The sequence below is a fragment of the Neofelis nebulosa genome, chromosome 10, assembly GCF_028018385.1.
Source record: "Neofelis nebulosa isolate mNeoNeb1 chromosome 10, mNeoNeb1.pri, whole genome shotgun sequence".
Classification (NCBI taxonomy): domain Eukaryota; kingdom Metazoa; phylum Chordata; class Mammalia; order Carnivora; family Felidae; genus Neofelis; species Neofelis nebulosa.
The window spans coordinates 103,249,370-103,274,481 of record NC_080791.1 but is presented as its reverse complement, the minus strand read 5'-3'; the positions used below and the strand labels follow the sequence as shown (position 1 = coordinate 103,274,481).

The following is a 25,112-nucleotide window of genomic DNA, read 5'->3' as shown; positions in this document are numbered from 1 at the left end:
ACTACCCTATGACCCAGCAATTGTACAACTAAGAAATTATCCAAAAGACATAGGAGTGCTGATTCATAGAGGCACTTGTACCCCAATGTTTATAGCAGCACTTTCAACAATAGCCAAATTATGGAAAGAGCCTAAACGTCCATCAACTGATGAATGGATAAAGAAGATGTGGGACATATATACAATGGAATACTACTTGGCAATGAGAAAGAATGAAATCTGGCCATTTGTAGCAACGTGGATGGAACTGGAAGGTATTATGCTAAGTGAAATAAGTCAGTCAGAGAAAGACAGATAACATATGTTTTCACTCATATGTGGAACTTGAGAAACTTAACAGAAGACCATGGGGGAAGGGAAAGGGAAAAAAATAGTTACAAACAGAGAGGGAGTGAGGCAAACTATAAGAGACTCTTAAATGCAGAGAATAAACTGAGGGTTGATGGGGTGGGAGGAGGAAAGGGGAAAAAGGATGATGGACACTGAGGGCGCTTGGAATGAGCACTAGGTGTTGTATGTAAGTGATATATCATGGGAATCTACCCTCCAAAACCAAGAGCACACTGTATACACTGTATTTTAGCCAACTTGACAATAAATTATATTTAAAAAAGAATTACATAATGAATTATTATCTATAATTATCAGTGGCTCAAATATATTGACTTCTGGGCTCAAAGCTTAATTAATTTATTCATTAATTTAACAAATGTTTATTGAGAAATTATTATGAACAATTTAAGTATTGGGGATAATGTTGTTGATAAAGAAGATTCGCTGTCTTGTGTGGTGTATGTCCTAACTGGACCAGTAAACAAGTAAACAAGCTAACAAACAAATAAATAGAAATTGTTGTATGGAAACCAATTTGACAATAAATTTCATATATTTCAAAAAAAAAAAGAAATTGTTGAGTACTGATCAAGACTATGAAGAATAGAGCAAGTTGAGAACAGTGTCCACAGGAGGTGGGAGGACTGTGATATGCTAATATTTAAACAAGGACCGGAGGGAAATGAGGAAGCTTTTTGAACATCAGCAAGTATAGCCAGTACAAAGGCCCTGAGGCAGGAGGGAGGTTGGATTGTCCAGGAACAGCAGGGAACTCAGTGTGAGGGGAGAGGAGGCAGGGTATAGGAGAGGGGCAAGACATGACGTAGCTCATCTGAAACTAAAGTATCCCTGCCTGAGTGTCATTAGCCATCTCGTAGTATTTTCAGCAGGAAGATAGATAACATTATCCTTACTCAGTGCCTTTATTGTTTCACAAAACATAAGAAGAGATAAACAGAAAAATTGGAAAAATCTCTTGTAATATACAGACCGACTTTTCTTTTTCTGGCCTTTTTGCTTTTGAAAATTGCCCTGGGACAAATCTGTTTCTAACAAACACTAAAGACAGAAGTATTGATTCCTTTAAAATATTGTATGCATGTAGCTCTGAATAAAATGTGCCACAAACGTATATACTTTTATTTAAAAATTTATGTCATGTCTTACTTCATTTGGGACCTTTGTTTTGCCACTTTCAGTCATTTTTCTTCTTATTCAAGTATAATTAACATACAGTGTTATATTAGTTTCAAGTGTACAATGTAATGATTTGACAATTTTATACATTTCCCCGTGCTCATCAAGGTAAGTGTACTTTTAATCCCCATTTTGGACTCTTGAAAAAATTTCAACTACAGAAATAAATAACGTCAGACATAAATTCATATTCTAATATTTAAATTGACTATTTTAACTTTTCTATTAAAAACTAGCCACACTACATTTAACTCCTTTAACTAATTCCCCACTCCTGTGTGCATCTGCACATATGGGATTCTTCCATATGCTTCTATTCATGGATTTTTGTGTGCCATGGTTTACTTATAGAGATGCATTGTTATATGGTAAGGAAAATAATGAACATATAATTAATAAGTTTTACTACAAGCAGGGCCCCCAAATTTTTAAGGTTCCCATTGGCCATCCTCATTTGGATATCATGTATTTGGACATATACTTCTTTTTCCAGATGATAGACTTTTGAACAAGAGATCGTATTGCCTCAGTAATTTAGGTGGAGTGGGGGGCATTAAAATGTGACTAACTGCATGTTGGAAATCTGAGAGGATTTACACAGATCATTGTGCATGCTATAACTTTAGTAGAAAGCCTAGAGACAGTTTTGCCTTCTCACCCACCTTCTTGAAAGCGGTTTTAACCTCCTTGTTTCTTAAGCTATAGACCAGGGGGTTCAGCATGGGAATAACCATAGTGTAGAACATGGATGCGATTTTGTCTGAGTCCATGGAATGGCTGGAGGTGGGCTGGGAGTACATAAATATGGCTGTCCCATAGAAGATGGAGACTGTAGTGAGGTGGGAAGTGCATGTGGATAAAGCCTTTTGATAACCCTGAGTTGAGTGCATCTTCAGGATGGTGATAAATATGAGCAGGTAGGAAATCAAGATAATGAAGACAGCAAAAAAGATGTTGAAGCTTGCTACCACAATAAGAATAAGTTCACTGACATGTCTATCAGAGCAAGATAGAGCCATGACAGCTGGAACATCACAGAAAAAGTGATGGATCAGATTGGACTTGCAGAATGAGAGACTGAATGTGTCCCGAATGTGGATGGAGGCATTCAAGAAACCATAGATGTAAGAACCTATCGCCAGACATGCACACACCCTTGTCGTCATGGTGGTGGTGTAATGGAGGGGTTTGCACACTGCTGTGTAGCGGTCATAGGCCATTGAGGCCAAAAGGAAATTTTCCACAGTGGCTAAGGCTCCAAAAAAGAACATCTGGGCAGCACATGCATTGTAGGAGATGACTTTGTCTCCCATAAGGAGCCCAGCCATAACTTTGGGAGTGACAGCTGTAGAGTAACCAAAGTCCACCAGAGACAGGTTACCGAGGAAAAAGTACATGGGAGTGTGGAGATGAGCATCTAAGAGAATCAAAACAATCATCCCTACGTTTCCAAACAGCGTGATGAGGTAAATGAGGGTGAACATGATAAATAGAAGGATCTGTAGCTTTGGATCATTGGTTAGTCCCAGCAGGATGAATTCAGCCCCTTCTGTGTTGTTCTTCATAATGTTGTTTGGGAACCACAATATGCCCTGTAGTGATGAAAATAAAGGAAGAGAGTCATAAACAAAAAAGCAAGTGAAGTGAAATTGAAACAGATACATAGAAAGATAGATACACAGAAAGATAGATGATAGATAGATAGATAATCTAGATAGATATCTCAATGATAGATTGGTAGGTAGATAGGTGATATATAGATGTGCATTATTTCTTTACAGCAGTAATTCTTCATATTATTCAGATCTCAAGTGTGAGCTTGACAATGAAATGTAATGCATGAATTCTCTATACAGTCACACATTGCTAAAACTGAAGGATCTTCATGGATTAAGTCTCACTTTCTAAATTTTGTAAATTTGTAAACTGAGATGTGAAGAGTAATGTCTTGATCAAGATGGCAAGTCTGAAATCAAATATATCTGTCATTTCAGTTCCATGGATCATTGAATGTTTATACCTGTATGTTGCTCTAGACAGAAACTACTCTAGACACTTTGTGTGTATTCATTCATTTTTTTCAACAACCCTATGGGATTGGCTAGTTCTTTATTACCCCCATTTAACTTGTGAAGCACAGAGATTAAATCATGTATTTAAGTTTACAAAATTATTACTGCCAAAGCCAAGTTTTGCACCCACGACTGGTTCTTCAGTCCACTGGTCTTAATTTAAGTAAAATTGAACTTAACTCAATTTACACATACTCATTGACTTCATTATTCCAAACTCAGTGTTCGGGGCTTTCTACTTAAGTAACCGAGATATACAAGCATAATGGATGTAGTGGGGTAACTTGAGGAGTAGGGCATGTATAGCCAGAAGAGGCAATTCTGAGGGCAAGGCACAATGTCAGGTGTAGAGCTGAGGCTCTAGGAAGTGGTGCCTATCAACCCTATCATTTACCACCCAAGAAACATTGATTCCAACCTCAGTACCAGGACCTGATTTCTTCCATACACACAGTGCAGATTGTAACGAGATCTACTCCAAGATATTGTTGAGTGATACAAATGAGATAATGCATTATAAACAAGGGGTAAAATGTTGGATGTTTAGCATGGCCTGACCAATGTTACTGTAGTATTATTTCTAGGATGGAATGATAACCTTTTTGTTTGGGAAAGGTGGGTGGTGATTTGAGGGATTCAGGTGTGGATGAGTTCTGAGGCCTTGTAGCCTCTCCTTGGTTTCCTTTTTCTCACACACTTGGTCCGCTGATTATTTTGTTCCTTCCAGTGTTCCTCAGTCTGTCCTCTGCCAGCTCAAGTTCTGTTCTAGTCATTCCAAATGAGCCATTCTTTTGCTTAATTTCTTTCTTAAAATCCATATTTTAGCAAGAGTCAAAAGAGTGTCTTTTCTTAAACTCACTCTTTCTTCCATTACTATCATCTCATAGTTGAATCACCAAGATCAAGGGTTGAAAGGTCCCAGTTTTTGACTGCCTTGAGCCTGCAGGTCTGTTTTGGTGGGGCGCTCCACGTTTTTAATTTATGTGATATGTTCTTATGTAGGAACAGTGTCTTAAATCTTTTAACTTTGAATTTGAAGCCTTTAGAAAGACATCTGTCCTCAACTAATCACTCTCTACCATGCCCTCCTGATTCTGTCACATCCTCACTCACCAAACCTAGACCCTGAGGTCGTTGTGTCTGTCAAGCTTTGACAATCATAACATCTCAGAATAGGACATGTTATACAAACAGTAAGAGCTATATGCATATACATTTCCATTCATGCATGTGGACATATATTTATGCATGTGTTTGCATATATGTGTAAAAATGTATCATTTCATTTAAATTCACTGAGATGTTGTGAGGTCAGTGTAATTGTTATTCCCCCTTTATCATTTGAGAGGTTATGTAAAGCTCTACAATTACATAGCTTGAATGAGGAAGATTCAAGATTCAAATGATCCTGTGACCAAGTCAAAAGCCTGTGCTTTTAGTGACTTTATCATTGGCCTCTGTAGATGTGCTAGCAATATTAATAAGGACCAGATAATGCTGGAGAGATTACAGCGGAGTACTAATCTTGTTAATTGAATTATAACACTTTGTAGTTTATAGAGAGGTTATTTCACTGTCGTCTGTTTTTTTTAACCTCCAGTGACAGGACAGAGATAGTAAATAAGATGAATTTAAAAGTTACTGAATCAGAGCATCACTTAACTTTTTTGTTTGGCTGGATCTTTTTAAAGAAAGGAGTTGATGTTATTCCATAGATATCATTAAACTCCCCATTGATGGAAATTTTGATACTAAAATCCCAGCCTCAGCTCACTGTTTTAGGAATAATGTTCAAATCATCTATTTCGGTGCTCAAATAACTCATAGTAGGTAGAGCACCCCATGGATTTTGCATGAATTATACTTCTTACTAAAAAAAAAAAAATACACACAACATAGAAGCTTACCTCGCTGGTGGAAAAGAAGAGACAGGCAATCCTGAATAGTGAGTCTGAAATCAGACTTTTTGCTATGAAATAATGCTTATATACTGTTGGAGATGTTCTCTATCAGGTACTAGTGAAAATTCCAAGACTTCTAAGACAGGTAGAATTGGAGGAAAGATCCCAACATGGAGTCACAAACATGATCCAAGTCCTAAACCCACCCTTAGTTCTGACTATGCTTTTGGAGCAGCTGCTTGTTTTCTCCCTATTTGTAAAATAAAGGATAAAATCACCTCTCCTACATAATTCACAGAATTGTGTCGTGATGAGCAAAGGAGGGAAGCTCTAGAAAACACCTTGCTGAGGGGTTCTCACCTGGAACTCAATCAATATCATTTCCATGTGGAGATGTTTTCCCTGGCCATGATCGCAGGCCGGAAACAAATTCTCAGGTCCAAAGTCAGGGAGGAAGGTCTGCATGTACCAGCAAGGATAGCAGTCAGCTGAATAAATGATGGCCAGAGGGGCGTGACACATGGCCTGGTCCCTCTGAAATGATGTCATGTTGAGTCCTACTGGGATTTCAGGGGCTATCTCATGGAATCAGGAGGGAGTGAGATAGACACGGAGTTCTCCGTGCATGTCCCCCAGGAGGGCGTCTGTAGCTCTCATCCACCTTCTTAGGGAGAAGCAATTAAACAGCCTGTGGGGACCTAACTGGATCTGATCAGGGTGCACACCCGGTTTTGTGTCACATGTTCTTATATTTAACCCCTTCTCCCACCTGCTGTCCCTGGAAACCACGTAACGGCTTGTCTGTGTAATTTTGCCTTTGCAATAATGTCCTGTAAGTTGAGTCCTAGTGTGTGTAGCCTTTGTGTCTGGATTCCTTCATGTAAGATGTATCTGAGATTCATCCATATTGTTGCCTATATTAATTTCCTAAGACTGCTCTTAAAAAGTACCACAAAGGGGGCGCCTGGGTGGCTCAGTCAGTTGAGCGTCCGACTTCAGCTCACGTCACGATCTCGCAGTCCGTGAGTTCGAGCCCCGCGTTGGGCTCTGGGGTGATGGCTCAGAGCCTGGAGCCTGTTTCAGATTCTGCGTCTCCCTCTCTCTCTGCCCCTCCCCCATTCATGCTCTGTCTCTCTCTCTCTGTCTCAAAAATAAATAAACGTTAAAAAAAATTAAAAAAAAAAGTACCACAAAGAAGGTGGCATTAACAACAGAAATGTATCGTCTCACATTTCTGGATACTAGAAATCTGAAGTCAATGTGTCAATGGGGTTGGTTCTGTTGGTTACTTGTGAAATCTGTAAGGGAGAATTTGTCTCATATCTGTCCCCGAGCATCAGGGTGATGTCCTGGCATTCGTTTTCATTCCTTGGTCTGATGACCATTCTGACCTCTGTCTTCCTCTTCACTTGGTGTTCCCCCTTTGTGCCTGCATCTGTCTAAATATTCCATTTTTTAAAGGGGCACGAGTCCTATTAGATTTGGGGCCTACTCTACCCCAGTGGGACCTCATCTTAAGTAAGTAAATCTGCAACAATCCTATTTCTACACAAGATCACATTTCGGAGTACTGAAGGTTAGGAATTCAACAGATGAGACACTGAACTGGACTTCGGACTTCTCAGAAGGGTATTTTGTTACTTAAATTGTTAAACCTGTGTTTCTATCAGGGGATGTAGATTTGGACTTTCTATTCCTTCTTCCTGCTAATCTTACTCTGCTCATTTATTTTTTGTATTTTGTTCATAAATACAGTAAATCCTTGGTTTGTGAGCATAATTTGTTCCAGAAACATGCTTGTAATCCAAAGCACTTGTCTGTCAAAGCAAATTTCCCCATAAGAAATAATGGAAACTCAGATGATTAGTTCTACAACCCAAAAATATTCACGTAAAACTGCTTACAATACCATAATATAATACAAGAAAATTTTTAAAAATACAAAATACAAGGATAAATAAACAAATTAACCTGTGCTTACCTTTGAAAACCTTCGTGGCTGAGGGAGACATGAGAGAGGAGGATTGTTGTATAGGACGACTTTCATGATCACTAACTGATGTTGACTACAGTACAGTATTAATAAACTCTTGTCATATACTGTATTTAATATAACTGGCAATAAGACAGCAGAGGAAAGGGTCTATATCTATAAGCAGCCTGACCAAAACTAAGCCAAGCATTCCTAAGCTTACTCTTGTATGGAAAATCAAAGAACTGTCCATAGGTGCTTTGAAGCGACAAAAATTACACCAGTTTGGGGCACCTTCCAAAGTTCTGAAAAATAAATAATTTTTGCCAAACCCCACAGCATGGGACCCAGCATCCAAGCATGAGAGACGATCACCCACAATCTCACAGCGGTGGGCGAGAGAGAGAGAGAGAGAAGAATCATTGGCTCAGTTGTGATCATGTGATGTTCGGCATCATGTACTACTCATATTGCAAGACGTCGTTCATTTACCAAGTTAAAATTTATTAGAAATGTTTGCTCGTCTTGCAGAACACTTGGAGAACAAGTTACTTGCAATCCAAGGTTTTACTGTAGTATACTTTTTTACACCGAACAATAGTTGACACACAATGTTACACTAGTTTCAGGCATGCAACCAAGTGACTAGAAAAGTCTGTATGTTATGTTCTCACCACCAGTGTAGCTACCATCTGACCCCATACAATGCTATCACAACACCTTTGACTATATTCCCTATGCTGTAACTTTATTCCTTATGCTGTACCTTTTATACATTCCATAACTGGAAGCCTGTATCTCCCACTCCCCCTCACCCCTTTTTCCCATCCCTGCCTACCCCTTCCCTCTGGAAACCATCTATTTGTTTCTTGTATTTATGGGTCTGCTTCTTTTTTTGTTTGTTTGTTCATTTGTTTCTTTAGATTTCACATATAAGTGAAATTGTATGGTATTTGTCTTTCTTTGACTAACTTATTTCACTGAGTGTAATACCCTCTAGGTCAAGCCATGTTGTCATAATGGCGAGCTCCCATCTTTTTTTATGGATGAATAATATATATATATATATATATATATATACACATATATATATATATACATATATACAGATTATATATATATATATATATCACTTCTTCTTTATCCATTACTCTATCAGTGGACACCTGGATTGCTTCCATATCTTGGCTATTATAAGCAATGCCACAACAAACATTTTTTTGAGGAAGTGCTACAGTTCTTGGAAGTGGGTGCACTAATTTACATTCCCACAAATGGTATGTGAGGGTCCTTTGTCTCCACATTCTTGCCAATACTTCTTATTTCCTGTCTTTTTTTTTAAATGAAAAATATTATTTATTGAGTTATAATGGACATATAATATATTAGTTTCAGGTGTATAACATAGTGACTTGACATTTGTATATATTGCAAACTGATTACCACAATAAGGCTAGATATTGTCTGTCACCATACAAGGCTAATACAAATTTATTGACTATATCCCCCATACTGCACATTATATTCCTATGACGTATTTATTTTATAACTGGAAATTTGTTTTTCTTGATCCCCTTCACCCTTTCCCCACTGATGCCCCCTAAGTCTTCTTTCTCTCTGTCAACCCCAATCTATTCTCTGTATGAGTCTGGGTTTTTTGTTGTTGTTTTACTTGTTTTGTTTTTAAAATTCCACATATAGGAGGATCCTGGAAAGATGGCGGCGTAGGAGGACACTGGGCTCACCACATCCTGCTGATCACGTAGATTCCACCCACATTTGCCTAAATAACCCAGAAAACCGCCAGAAGACTAGCAGAACGGAGTCTCTGGAGTCAAGCGCAGACGAGAGGCCCACGGAAGAGGGTAGGAAGGGCGGTGAGGCGGTGCGCGCTCCACGGACTGGCGGGAGGGAGCCGGGGCAGAGGGGCGGCTCGCCGGCCAAGCAGAGCCCCTGAGTCTGGCTGGCAAAAGCGGAGGGGCTGGATGGAGTGTGTTCCGACAGCAAGAGGGACTTGACATCTGGAAGGTTATAAGCTAACCGCTCTGTTCAGAGAGTGGGAGGGCTGGAGGACAACGGGAGGGAGAGCTGCTGAGCCCCCCAGACGACAGAGCTCAGCTTGGCGGGGAACAAAGGCGCTCGCCAGCGCCATCTCCCTCACCCATCCCCCAGCCAAAGTCCCAAAGGGAACCGGTTCCTGCCAGGGAACTTGCTTGCACTGCGCAAACACCCAACGCAGAGCTGTGCTTCTGCGGATCCATCCCTCCGGCGGGTCTGACTCAATCCCTGTGCCGCAGGGCCCCTCCCCAAGTGGATCACTGAAGGATAAGCGAGCTGAGCCTGCTCCTCCGGCCCCCGTGCACTTTGCCGATCCACCCCAGCTAATATGCCAGATCCCCAGCACCACAAGCCTGGCAGTGTGCAAGTAGCCCAGACGGGCCACGCCACCCCACAGTGAATCCCGCCCCTAGGAGAGGGGAAGAGAAGGCACACACCAGTCTGACTGTGGCCCCAGCGGTGGGCTGGGGGCAGACATCAGGTCTGACTGCGGCCCCGCCCACCAATGCAAGTTACTCAAGACAGCACAGGGGAAGTGCCCCGCAGTCCTGCACCACTCCAGGGGCTATCCAAAATGATGAAACGGAAGAATTTCTCTCAAAAAAACGTCCAGGAAATAATGACAGCTAACGAACTGATCAAAAACGATTTAAACAATATAACAATGAATTTAGAATAATAGTCATAAAATTAATCGCTGGGCTTGAAAACAGTATAAAGGACAGCAGAGAATCTATTGCTACAGAGATCAAAGGACTAAGGAACAGCCAGGAGGAGCTAAAAAATGCTATCAATGAGCTGCAAAATGAAATGGAGACAACCATGGCTCGGATTGAAGAGGCAGAGGAGAGAATAGGTGAACTAGAAGATAAAATTATGGAAAAAGAAGAAGCTGAGAAAAAGAGAGATAAAAAAATCCAGGAGTATGAGGGGAAAATTAGAGAACTAAGTGATGCACTAAAGAGAAATAATATACGCATAATTGGTATTCCAGAAGAGGAAGAGAGAGGGAAAGGTGCTGAAGGGGTACTTGAAGAAATAATAGCTGAGAACTTCCCTGAACTGGGGAAGGAAAAAGGCATTGAAATCCAAGAGGCACAGAGAACTCCCTTCAGACGTAACTTGAATCGATCTTCTGCACGACATATCATAGTGAAACTGGCAAAATACAAGGATAAAGAGAAAATTCTGAAAGCAGCAAAGGATAAACGTGCCCTCACATATAAAGGGAGACCTATAAGACTCGTGATTGATCTCTCTTTTGAAACTTGGCAGGCCAGAAAGGACTGGCCCGATATCTTCAGTGTGCTAAACAGAAAAAATAAGCAGCCGAGAATCCTTTATCCAGCAAGTCTGTCATTTAGAATAGAAGGAGAGATAAAGGTCTTCCCAAACAAACAAAAACTGAAGGAATTTGTCACCACTAAACCAGCCCTACAAGAGATCCTAAGGGGGATCCTGTGAGACAAAGTACCAGAGACATCGCTACAAGCATGAAAACTATGGACATCACAATGACTCTAAACCCATATCTTTCTATAATAACACTGAATGTAAATGGATTAAATGCGCCAACCAAAAGACATAGGGTATCAGAATGGATAAAAAAACAAGACCCATCTATTTTCTGTCTACAAGAGACTCATTTTAGACCTGAGGACACCTTCAGATTGAGAGTAGGGGATGGAGAACTATTTATCATGCCACTGGAAGTCAAAAGAAAGCTGGAGTAGCCATACTTATATCAGACAAACTAACTTTAAATTAAAGGCTGTAACAAGAGATGAAGAAGGGCATTATATAATCATTACAGGGTCTATCCATCAGGAAGAGCTAACAATTATAAATTCTATGTGCCGAATACGGGAGCCCCCAAATATATAAAACAATTACTCACAAATATAAGCAACCTTATTGATAAGAATGTGGTAATTGCAGGGGACTTTAACACTCCACTTACAGAAATGGATAGATCATCTAGACACATGGTCAATAAAGAAACAAGGGCCCTGAATTATACATTGGATCAGATGGACTTGCCAGATATATTTAGAACTCTGCATCCCAAAGCAACAGAATATACTTTCTTCTCGAGTGCACATGGAACATTCTCCAAGATAGATCACAAACTGGGTCACAAAATAGCCCTTCATAAGTATACAAGAATTGAAATTATACCATGCATACTTTCAGACCACAATGCTATGAAGCTTGAAATCAACCACAGGAAAAAGTCTGGAAAACCTCCAAAAGCATGGAGGTTAAAGAACACCCTACTAAAGAATGAATGGGTCAAGTAGGCAATTAGAGAAGAAATAAAAAAATATATGGAAACAAATGAAAATGAAAATACAACAATCCAAACGCTTTGGGATGCAGCGAAGGCAGTCTAGAGAGGAAAATACATTGCAATCCAGGCCTATCTCAAGAAACAAGAAAAATCCCAAATACAAAATCTAACAGCACACCTAAAGGAAATAGAAGCAGAACAGCAAAGACAGCCTAAACCCAGCAGAAGAAGAGAAATAATAAAGATCAGAGCAGAAATAAACAATATAGAATCTAAAAAAAACTGTAGAGCAGATCAACGAAACCAACAGTTGGTTTTTTGAAAAAATAAACAAAATTGATAAACCTCTAGCCAGGCTTCTCAAAAAGAAAAGGGAGATGACCCAAATAGATAAAATCATGAGTGAAAATGGAATTATTACAACCAATCCCTCAGAGATACAAGCAATTATCAGGGAATCCTATGAAAAATTATATGCCAACAAATTGGACAACCTGGAAGCAATGGACAAATTTGTAAACACCCACACTCTTCCAAAACTCAATCAGGAGGAAATAGAAAGCTTGAACAGACCCATAACCAGCAAAGAAATTGAATCAGTCATCAAAAATCTCCCAAAAATAAGAGTCCAGGACCAGATGGCTTCCCAGGGGAGTTCTACCAGACGTTTAAAGCAGAGATAATACCTATCCTTCTCAAGCTATTCCAAAAAATAGAAAGGGAAGGAAAACTTCCAGACTCATTCTATGAAGCCAGTATTACTTTGATTCCTAAACCAGACAGAGACCCAGTAAAAAAAGAGAACTACAGGCCAATATCCCTGATGAATATGGATGCAAAAATTCTCAATAAGATACTAGCAAATCGAATTCAACAGCATATAAAAAGAATTATTCACCATGATCAAGTGGGATTCATTCCTGGGATGCAGGGCTGGTTCAACATTTGCAAATCAATCAACGTGATACATCACATTAATAAAAGAAAAGATAAGAACCATATGATCCTGTCAATTGATGCAGAAAAGGCATTTGACAAAATTCAGCAACCTTTCTTAAAAAAAACCCTCAAGAAAGTCGGGATAGAGGGAACATACTTAAACATCATAAAAGCCATTTATGAAAAGCCCACAGCTAACATCATCCTCAATGGGGAAAAACTGAGAGCTTTTTCCCTGAGATCAGGAACACGACAGGGATGTCCACTCTCACCGCTGCTGTTTAACATAGTGTTGGAAGTTCTAGCATCATCAATCAGACAACAAAAGGAAATCAAAGGCAAAAAAATTGGCAAAGATGAAGTTAAGCTTTCACTTTTTGCAGATGACATATTATACATGGAAAATCCAATAGACTCCACCAGAAGTCTGCTAGAACTGATATATGAATTTAGCAAAGTTGCAGGGTACAAAATCAACGTACAGAAATCAGTTGCATTCTTATACACTAATAATGAAGCAACAGAAAGACAAATAAAGAAACTGATCCCATTCACAATTGCACCAAGAAGCATAAAATACCTAGGAATAAATCTAACCAAAGATGTAAAAGATCTGTATGCTGAAAACTATAGAAAGCTTATGAAGGAAATTGAAGAAGATACAAAGAAATGGAGAGACATTCCCTGCTCATGGATTGGAAGAATAAATATTGTCAAAATGTCAATACTACCCAAAGCTATCTACACATTCAATGCAATCCCAGTCAAAATTGCACCAGCATTCTTCTCGAAACTAGAACAAGCAATCCTAAAATTCATATGGAACCACAAAAGGCCCCGAATAGCCAAAGTAATTTTGAAGAAGACAAAAGCAGGAGGCATCACAATCCCAGACTTTAGCCTCTACTACAAAGCTGTCATCATCAAGACAGCATGGTATTGGCACAAAAACAGACACATAGACCAATGGAATAGAATAGAAACCCCAGAACTAGACCCACAAACGTATGGCCAACTCATCTTTGACAAAGTAGGAAAAAATATCCAATGGAAAAGACAGTCTTTTTAACAAATGCTGCTGGGAGAACTGGACAGCAACATGCAGAAGGTTGAAACTAGACCACTTTCTCACACCATTCACAAAAATAAACTCAAAATGGATAAAGGACCTGAATCTGAGATAGGAAACCATCAAAACCCTAGAGGAGAAAGTGGGAAAAGACCTCTCTGACCTCAGCCACAGCAATTTCTTATTTGACACATCCCCAAAGGCAAGGGAATTAAAAGCAAAATGAACTACTGGGACCTTCTGAAGATAAAAAGCTTCTGCACAGCAAAGGAAACAACCAACAAAACTAAAAGGCAACCAACGGAATGGGAAAAGATATTTGCAAATGACATATCAGACAAAGGGCTAGTATCCAAAATCTATAAAGAGCTCACCAAACTCCACACCCGAAAAACAAATAACCCAGTGAAGAAAAGGGCAGAAAACATGAATAGACACTTCTCTAAAGAAGACATCCAGATGGCCAACAGGCACATGAAAAGATGCTCAACGTCGCTCCTTATCAGGGAAATACAAATCAAAACCACACTCAGATACCACCTCACGCCAGTCAGAGTGGCCAAAATGAAGAAATCAGGAGACTATAGATGCTGGAGAGGATGTGGAGAAACGGGAACCCTCTTGCACTGTTGGTGGGAATGCAAATTGGTGCAGCCGCTCTGGAAAACAGTGTGGAGGTTCCTCAAAAAATTAAAAATAGACCTACCTTATGACCCAGCAATAGCACTGCTAGGAATTTACCTAAGGGATACAGGAGTACTGATGCATAGGGGCACTTGTACCCCAATGTTTATAGCAGCACTCTCAACAATAGCCAAATTATGGAAAGAGCCTAAATGTCCATCAACTGATGAATGGATAAAGAAATTGTGGTTTATATACACAATGGAATACTACGTGGCAATGAGAAAGAATGAAATATGGCCCTTTGTAGCAACATGGATGGAACTGGAGAGTGTGATGCTAAGTGAAATAAGCCATACAGAGAAAGACAGATACCATATGGTTTCACTCTTATGTGGATCCTGAGAAACTTAACAGAAACCCATGGGGGAGGGGAAGGAAAAAAAAAAAAGAGGTTAGAGTGGGAGAGAGCCAAAGCATAAGAGACTGTTAAAAACTGAGAACAAACTGAGGGTTGATGGGGGGTGGGAAGGAGGGGAGGGTGGGTGATGGGTATTGAGGAGGGCACCTTTTGGGATGAGCACTGGGTGTTGTATGGAAACCAATTTGACAATAAACTTCATATATTGGGGGAAAATTCCATATACAAATAAAGTCATACAGTATTTGTCTTTCTCTATCTGACTTATTTCACTTAGAATAATACCCGCAAGGTCTATCCATATTGTTGCAAATGGCAAAATTTCATGCTTTTTAATGGCTGAATAGTATTCCATTATATATAAATTACATATTATCCATACACATCCATACACACACACCCCACACACATCTTTACCTATTTATCCATTGGTGAACACTTAAGTTGTTTCCATATCTTGGCTATTGTAAATAACGCTGTTATGAAAAGATTTTTTTCAGGATAGTGTTTTTGTTTTGTTAGCATAAATAACCAGTAGTGGGATTCTGGGATCATATGGTAGTTCTATTTTTAATTTTGTTGAAGAACTTCCATACTGTTTTCCATAGTAGCTGCACCAATTTACGTTCCCGTAAACAATACACAAAACAAAAGTGGTTCACTTTTTTCCATAACCTCACCTACATGTGTTGTTTCTTGTCTTTTTGATAAAGCCAATTTAACAGCTAAAGATGTTATTTAATTATGGTTTGGGTTTGCTTTTCCCTGAAGATTGTGATGTTGAGCATCATTTTATGTGCCTGTTGGCCATCTGTATGTCTTCTTTGGAAAAATGTCTGTTAAGATCTTCTGCCCATTTTTTGATTGAATTGTTTATTTTTTGTCATTGAATTGTATAAGTTCTTTATATACTTTGGATATTAAGCTTTTGTCAGATATATAATTTGTAAATATCTTCTCTCATTCAGTACATTGGCTTTTTGCTTTGTTGATGGTTTCTTTCACTTTTCAGAGCTTTTTAGTTTGGTATATTTCTGTTTGTTTATTTTTACTTTTGTTCCCCTTCCCTTTGGAGTCAGATCCAAAGGAACATCACTAAGACTGATGTCAAGGAGCTTACTGCTTATGTTTTCTTTCTTTTTTTTTTTTTTTTAAGGATAAAAGCATATTTATTCATAACATAATTTTAAAATATTTTGGAGTTCTTGATATGGGGCCTGATTAATATTTATGATTTAAAAGTTGTATTTTATAGTGGGGAGCAAACCTGGAGTGAGCAGAATGTTCTCCAAGTCAAATTCTTGGATAACTAGAGAATTCTAATATATTGATGTACATGCAAGTATATTTATTGAAAACTAATCATACCGTAGCTCTTGTCTTTGAGGCTCTAGTACATTTCTTTTTTTTTAATTTTATTTCTTATTTTTAAAAATTTACATCCAAATTAGTTAGCATATAGTGAAACAATTATTTCAGGAGTAGATTACTTAGTACCCCTTACCCATTTAGCCCATCCCCCCTCCACACCCCCTCCAGTAACCCTCAGTTTGTTCTCCATATTTATGAGTCTCTTCTGTTTTGTCCCCCTCCCTGTTTTTATACTCTTTTTGTTTTCCTTCCTTTATGTTCATCTGTTTTGTCTCTTAAAGTCCTCATATGAGTGAAGTCATATGATTTTTGTCTTTCTCTGCCTAATTTCACTTAGCATAATACCCTCCAGTTCCATCCATGTAGTTGCAAATGGCAAGATGTCATTCTTTTTGATTGCTGAGTAATACTCCATTGTGTGTATGTATATATATATATATATATATATATATATATATACTTCCATACTTTGGCTATTGTTGATAGTGCTGCTATAAACATGGGGGTGCATGTGCCCCTTCAAAACAGCACACCTGTATCCCGTGGATAAATACCTAGTAGTCCAAATGCTGGGTCATAGGGTAGTTCTATTTTTAGTTTTTTGAGGCACCTCCATACTGTTTTACAAAGTGGCTGCACCAGCTTGCATTCCCATCCTGTCTTTTTTGCTTTGAAAATATAATTTTCAACAAATAGTGCTGGAACAACTTGACAACCACATGCAAAACTGAATCTAGAAACCTACTTTACTTACACCCCACACAAAAATTAAGTCAAAATGGATCACAGGCCAAAATGCAAAATGTGAAACTAAAATTCCTAGAGGATAACATAGGGGAAAAAACCTAGATGTCCTTGGGTATGGTGAGTACTCTGTAGATACAACAATAAAGTCATAATTCATAAAAGAAATAATTAGTGCTCACTTTGGAAACACATATAAGAAAAGAAATAATTAATATACTGGACTTCACCAATGTTAAAAACTTTTGCTCTGTGACGAACAATGTCAAGAGAATGGGAGAACAATCTACAAACTGGGAGAAAATACTTGCAAAGGACACATCTGGTAAAGGACTATTATGCCAAATATAAAAGGGACTCTTAAAACTTAATAAGAAAACAAACAACTGGATTTTTCAATGGGCCAAAGCTTTAACAGACACTTCAACAAAGAAGATATACAGATGGTAAATAAGCATTTTAAGAGATGATCCACATCATATGTCATCAGAGAATGCAAATTAAAACACCAATAGATTTCACTATACACCTATTAAAAATGGCCAAAATCCAGAACACCAAAAACATCAGTGGTGGCAGAGCAAAAGGAACTTTCATTCATTGCTGGTCAAAATGAAAAGTGGGACAGCCACTTTGGAGGACAGTGTGGACATTTGTCAAAAACCTAAACATACTCTCACCATATGATGCAGCGATCATCGTTATTGGTATTTACCCAAACGAGTTGAAAACTTATGTTCACACAACAACTTGCACACGAATGTTTACAGCACCTTCATTCATGATTGCCCAAACTGGCAGCAACCAAGATGTCTTTCATTAGGTTAATGGATAAATGAAAGGAAAGACATGGAGGAATTTTAAATGCATACTACCACATGAAAGAAGCCAATCTGAGAAGGCTGGTTTCCAACTATATGATTCCAACTATATTAAACTCTGGTAAAGGCAGAACCATGGAGACACCTGAAAGATCAGTAGTTGCCAGTGGTTTGGAGGTGGGGGTGTGGAGGATGACTAGGCAGAGAACAGGTGATTTTTAGAACAGTGAAAACACCCTGTACGATGCTACAATGACAGATTCAATTCATTATACATTTGCCCAAAGCCATAGCGTATGTACCACCAAGACAGAACCCTAAGGTAAGTTATAGAATTTAGGTGATTCTTTTGTCTTTTTGAAAATTATAATGTGAACGTGTTGATTCTGCAAAATGACTCAGTCAAGACAGAGACTCACTTAGATTTGATATGTATGTACCTCCCAATGAAATGTGCCAAAACAGTACATACTTTCATTTAAAAGTACATGATTCTGCTTCCACTCAGAATCTTAAAACAGTTGTTCAATAAAAGAAATAATTACAATTAAATATGACTTTATATTTAATACCTCAATTAACTACTTAAATTATTTTTATTCAAAACTTGTCACACTCCATTTACCTCTGACAAAATTTCTACTCCAATGTGTATGTGCCTACATGGGGCATATACATGTGCTTTGTTCCTGGGCTTGTTTTGACCCCTACTTAACATGTATGTTTGTGTTGGGTAGAAAAAAATATAAGTGCAACAAGCGAATAATTCAAATATCATTAGTCAAGTTTGACAAGCGGGTCCCCAAATTTTTAATGCTTCTTATTAACATCCCCATTCAGGAATTACATTTCTGAACATGTTTTTTTTTAAGTTTATTTATTTATTTTGAGAGAGAGAGACTGCCTGAGAGAGAGAGAGAGAGAGAGAGAGAGCCAGCAGGGGAAGGGCAGAGAGAGAGAAGGAGAAGAGTGAGAAATGCAAACAGGCTCTGTGCTGACAGCAGAGGGCCTAGGACAGGGCTCAAACTCACGAACCGTGAGATGATCACCTGAGCCAAAGTCAAACACTTAACCAAGTGAGCCATCTGGCACCCCTGAATATGTTTTCTTTTTGCCAAACAATAGACTTTTGAAGAGAGAAGGATGTCGCTTCAGAAGTTTAAATGCAGCATGGGTCTTAAAAAGTAGCTCATTGCATGGGGAAAGTCTGAGTGGAATTAAACAAGGTTATGCACACTGTAATGTTAAATTCCCAATCCTGTAGAAAAATTTGCCTTCTCCACCATCTTCTTGAATGCATGCTTGACCTCTTTGTTTCTCAGGCTATAGACCACAGGATTCAGCATGGGGATGACCATAGAATAGAACACGGAAGCCATTTTGTCTGTGTCCATGGAATGGCTGGAACTGGGTTGTAAATACATAAAGATGACTGTCCCATAGAAGATGGAGACTGTAGTGAGGTGGGAAGCACAGGTGGACAAAGCCTTTTGGTGCCCCTGAGCTGACTGCATCTTCAAGATGGATATAAATATGAATAGGTAGGAAAGCAATATAACCAGAAGAGCAAAAAGGGCATTAAAGCTTGACATAAAAACAAGAACCAGTTCACTAACGTGTTTATCAAAGCAAGAGAGAGCCATGACAGCTGGAACATCACAGAAAAAGTGATGGATCAGATTGGACTTACATAAAGACAGACTGAATATGTCCCCAACATGGAAAGAGGCATTCAGAAAACCACAGATGTAGGAGCCTATAGCTAGAGAAGCACACACACCTGTGGTCAAGGTGGTGGTGTAATGGAGGGGTTTGCACACTGCTGTGTAGCGGTCATAGGCCATTGAGGCCAAGAGGTAATTTTCCACAGTGGCAAATGCTACAAAAAAGAACATCTGAGCAGCACATGCATTGTAGGAGATGACCTTGTCTCCCATAAGTAATCCAGCCATGACCTTGGGAGTGACAGCTGTAGAGTAACAAAGATCCACCAGAGACAGGTTACTGAGGAAAAAGTACATGGGAGTGTGGAGACGAGAGTCCAAGAGAATCAGCGCCATCATCCCCAGGTTCCCAACCAGAGTGATGAGGTAGATGAGGGTGAACATGATAAAAAGGGGGATCAGCAGTTCTGGGTCACTGGTTAGTCCCACCAGGATGAATTGTGTCTCTTCTGTCCTGTTATCCATCAACGTGATCAGGGAATTATGAGATGTCCTGTTAGAGAGAAATAAAGGAGAAAACAGAAAGAAATTCTAATGACATTGAAATGTATAAATACCACGTGCATTATTTCATTAATAATTTGTACTTCAGAATGATCCTGGTCTAATGTTAAGGGCTTTACATATAAATATGTGTGTTAGAGTGTGTGTGTGTGTACAACGGATAGTATTATTTTGATTTTACCATTGAAGGAATTAGGGATTTGAGGAATTATGTGATATTTTACAATGATATCACTAGTATGAAAAAGATTCAAGTTTGAAACTCAGTTTTGACCTAACCAGAATCTGTGCACTTTTAACTCCTTCACTTGGAATATTTAAAGGTGGCAATAACAATAAGGATGAGATTAGGGAGAAAAGGTTACACTGCAGTTTGATCTTACTAAATCACTCAATTCCCTTTGTAGCTTAAAGAAGAGTCACTTCACACTTTCTTTCACCTCCAATGAGAGACCATCTGATAGTGAACAAAATGAAATTACCATATACTCAAGTAGAGCATCAACTATCTTATTTTTTTAAGGGAAGCCACAGGGTATTTTATAAGTACCATTAAATCCCCTGCTAATGGAATTTTGAATTTATACTCCAGCTTCAACTTACTATTTTAGAAAAAATGTTTCAAAACATCAATTTCTCTGCTCAAACAACTCATAGCATGTTTAGCTTTCATACTCCTTTTGCGTGAATTACACTTTTCACTAATAATGTATATGGAATATAGTGGCTTACCTTGCTCCTTGAAGAGAAGAGACAGTCAGTCCTCAATAGTGAGTGTGAAATTCATGAGAAAATCATCCAAGAAATAACCCACACAAACTGTAGAGAAGCTATGTTCGGTAGTGGTCACAAGTTTCCAAGTTCTCCAAGGCAGCAAAAAACGAACGGAAAACACACCAACAAGGACCCAGGAACCTGGGCTCAGATTCTGAATCTACCATTGATTCATGCTGTGCCCTTGGAGAAGTCACTTACCTTCTCCTTATTTGTAAAATAAACATAGTAAAAATACTTCTCCCACATATTTTACAGAATTGTGTCTGTAAATAGCAAATAAGGGAAGGTCTACAAAATAACTCAGTGAGGGGTTACCATTTTAAAGCCACTCAATACAACTTGTGTCTTGAGGTGCGTTCCTTGGTCATGGTTGCAGGCTGACAGCAACTCTTCAGGGAAGGAGAAGGCCTGAGGGCAATGATGCCCACTGACATTCAGATGAATGTAGGATGATCATGGAGCCCAGTGTGCAATCTGATCTCTCTAGAATGATGCTATGTGGACTGTTGTTGCTATTTCAGAGGCTGATATAAGGGCACCAAAAATGAGTTATTAAGATATGGGGCTCAGGGGAAGCTCTTTCAAGAGCATCTATGGCTCTTCATCCCACCTTCCTACGGAAGAAGCAATTAAACTACCTACGGGGACCTCGCTACATGTATTGAGTGGGTATGCACAGTTGTCATTACTTGGTATTTCTTTTTTTCCCTGAATGTATGATTTAGCTATTTTCAGCCTACAATGGGTCATATGGGGACATTCCACACCATCTTTGAAGACTTTCTATAACTCTAAAAAAATTATACATTCAAATAATTAGATTTCAACAAGAGAAACATCCCTATAAAGAAAAAAAAGTGAGTCTTGTAATAGGCTACACTGTCCCACAAGTAGTAGCATGACATTTCTGTACATTGAAGAAAAATTTTACAAATATGGAGATGTTGCAGCCTGTAATTAGACAGAGACCAAAAAATGGAGCCATGAGTGCACATTCCCAGAGGTAGCTTCGGTATAGAATGGGGCTCCCTGCGGGGCAAATTAAATGCATAAATGTTGCGCATTACTTTGGGACTTTGAAAGTACGTTATGTTTATTACTGACAGTTATTTTCTGGTTTATCTTCTATATGGATATTTTGAACCATTTCAGTTAGGTGTATGTTCCAGAGTGCATGAAGTAATTTTCCAAATTAAATCATATAGCAAATTTTATATAATCTCCTCTTAATGTATTTCTATAATTTACTAAATAGCATTTATCTTGTGCTTCCTTGACACCTTGCAAGCCATACTTCTGAGTAAAAATTATAAAATGGTTTGAGGTCACACAGCTGTTGAGATTTCCAGGCAATCATGCCAAAAGTGACGGCTGCAAGCACTGAGTGAGAACGTAGGTGAAAATATTTCAGCAAAGTGGAAAATAAGCTACAATACAGGAAATGCTCTAGGAGCATATCTAGACAGTTGCTACAGAGAATTCCCAAAGACTCAAGGACCTAACATGTGGTCCAATTGGACTCAATTTATTCATTTGTTAGATAATTATTTATTGAGAATCTACAACGAATCACACACTCATTTTGGTATTGGTGATCATGTGGTAAATACAACGGATAAAGTCACTGTTCTTATGGAGTTAGGTTCTAGTTAGGAGAGACAGTTCACAAAGCAAAAGGCCGATAAATATACAACAGGCAAGTGTTTGTAAGGGTGACAAAGAATAATGCAGGGTGAGAAGTTGGTGTATGCGGGAAGGAGAAAGTGACGAATTTTTAAAGGTAGGCAGAGAAGGCCTCTAAGATTAAGGAGACCCTGAATGGACTAAGAGAAGATTTCTTTCAGAAGGAACAGCAAGTACAAAGACCCTGAGGTGGAAGTGTATTTGAGTTGTCCAGAAATACCAAGGAAATCACTGTGGATGAAGTGAGGGAGAAGTCTGGGAGAGGGACAAGAGATGACCTAACAACACTGCAGTATGAAAAATAGGAAATATTAGCCATTTCAAAGCATTTTTAGACAGAAAAGTGTGCATTCTTGATAGTCTCTGTTCATTTTTTTAGCATTATGAGAGTTTGAGGTTACATATGAATAACGGAAAATGTGTTTATTTTGCTCCATTTTGTGTGTGTGTAGTCTAGATCTTTTGTCCTTTTAAAAGGTGTAATGTGAATATGTTGACTCTACAGAATGACTCAGTCAAGACAGAAATATAACTCTTTTTATTCTTTTAAAATTGTTAACATTTTTATTTGTTTTTGAGAGGCAGAGAGAGACAGAGCATAGGCAGAGGAGGGGCAGAGAGAGAGGGAGACACAGAATCTGAAGCAGGCTCCCGGCTCTGAGCTGTCAGCACAGAACCTGACGCAGGGATCAAACCCATCAACTGTGAGATCATGACCCGAGCTGAAGTTGGACATTTAACTGACTGAGCCACCCAGGCGCCCCAATACGACTCCATTTAAATGCAATATCTATGTGTCTTTCAATAAAATGTGCCAACAAAGAAAATACTTCTATTTAGAATTACGTACTTTTTCTTCAGTTAAGATTTTACAACAGGAATTCAGCAAAAGAAACAAATATTATTAGACACAAATTTATATTCTAACCCCCAAATTATTTAAAATCATTTTATTCAAAACCACTGACACTTCGTTTACCTCTGCCAAATTTACCACTGTCATGTGTATATGTCCTCAGAGTCATAGAGGATGTGTGTATGTGTCTCTGCTCATAGACTCGTTTTTCCCACTGATTTACATGTATGTTTACACAGGCACGTGGTAAAGAAAATGCATGTGGAACAAGCGAATAAAACAAAAGCCATTAGTAAGTGTTTTGAGAAGCAGGACCCCTGGCTTTTCATGCCTTTTTTTGAGCCATACTAGTTCAAGTATTATATGTTAGACATACTTTATTTTTACAAGACAGCAGGCTTTTCAAGTGTTAGGGATATAACATGAGGAATTAAATGCAGGGTAAGTCTTAAAAATATGAATGGGATAAACCGAGAGAAATGAAACTAGATTATTGTGCATAATATAATATTAAAATCCCAGTATGAGAGATGATTTTGCCTTTTCCAAAACTTTCTTGAAAGCATTCTTGACCTCTTTGTTCCTCAGGCTGTAGACCACAGGGTTCAGCATGGGGATGAGCACAGTGTAGAACACGGATGCCGTTTTGTCTGTGTCCACGGAATGGCTGGAACTGGGCTGTAAATACATAAAGATGACTGTCCCATAGAAGATGGAGACTGTAGTGAGGTGGGAAGCACAGGAGGACAAAGCCTTTTGGTGCCCCTGAGCTAACTGCATCTTCAAGCTGGTTATAAATATGAATAGGTAGGATAGGATTGTAACGAGAAGTGCAAAAAATACATTAAAGCTTGACACATACACAAGAACCACCTTACTAATGTGTTTATCAGAGCAAGAGAGAGCCATGACTGCTGGAATATCACCGGAAAAAGTGATGGACCACATTGGACTTACAGAAAGAAAGACTGAACGTATTCCCAACCTGAATGGATGCATTCAGAAGACTACAGATGTAGCAACCCATGGCCAGAAGAGCACACACGCTCATCGTCATGGTGGTGGTGGGATGGAGGGGCTTCACACTGCTGCATAGAGGTCACGGGCCGCTGAGGATAAGAGATAACGTTCCACAGTTGCAAAGTCTGCAGAAGAGAACGTTTGAGCAGCACACGCATTATAGGAGATGACCTGGTCTCCTATAAGGAATCCAGCCGTGACCCTGGGAGTGACAGCTGTAGAGTAACCAAAGTCCACCAGAGACAGGTTACTGAGGAAAAAGTACATGAGACAGTGGCAATGGGAGTCCAGTAGGATCAGTATGATCATCCCCAGGTTCCCCCAAACACTGATGAAGTAAATGAGGGGTGAACACAATAAAAAGTGGAATCTGAAGTTCTGGAGTATTGGTCAGATCCATCAGGATGAAATCTGTCACTTCTGTATTAGTGTCCATGAGAATTACTAAATTCTTTGTAGTAATGAGAAAGAAAGGAATATTTGGTAAACAGAAAATAGATGGCACTGGGGCGCCTGGGTGGCTCAGTCGGTTAAGCGTCCGACTTCAGCTCAGGTCACGATCTCGCAGTCCATGAGTTCGAGCCCCGCGTTGGGCTCTGGGCTGATGGCTCGGAGCCTGGAGCCTGCTTCCGATTCTGTGTCTCCCTCTCTCTCTCTGTCCCTCCCCCGTTCATGCTCTGTCTCTCTCTGTCTCAAAAATAAATAAACTTAAAAAAAAAAAAAAAAAGAGTAGCTT

At 39.1% G+C, this 25,112-nt stretch overlaps 2 protein-coding genes and 1 pseudogene across 2 annotated transcripts; all 3 read right to left on the bottom strand.

Annotated features, from left to right (window-relative positions):
* Positions 1-2,144: 2,144 nt before the first annotated feature.
* On the bottom strand, positions 2,145-3,095 carry LOC131486685 (olfactory receptor 5B2-like). Its single transcript, XM_058686575.1, has one exon. The coding sequence runs from the start codon at positions 3,093-3,095 to the stop codon at positions 2,145-2,147; it is 951 nt and encodes a 316-aa protein (XP_058542558.1).
* Positions 3,096-19,056: 15,961 nt separating this feature from the next.
* On the bottom strand, positions 19,057-20,004 carry LOC131487888 (olfactory receptor 5B2-like). The gene has a single exon (XM_058689072.1). The coding sequence runs from the start codon at positions 19,999-20,001 to the stop codon at positions 19,057-19,059; it is 945 nt and encodes a 314-aa protein (XP_058545055.1). The 5' UTR covers positions 20,002-20,004.
* A 3,439-nt stretch (positions 20,005-23,443) lies between these two features.
* Positions 23,444-24,815, bottom strand: LOC131487887 (olfactory receptor 5B2-like; annotated as a pseudogene).
* Positions 24,816-25,112: the final 297 nt, after the last annotated feature.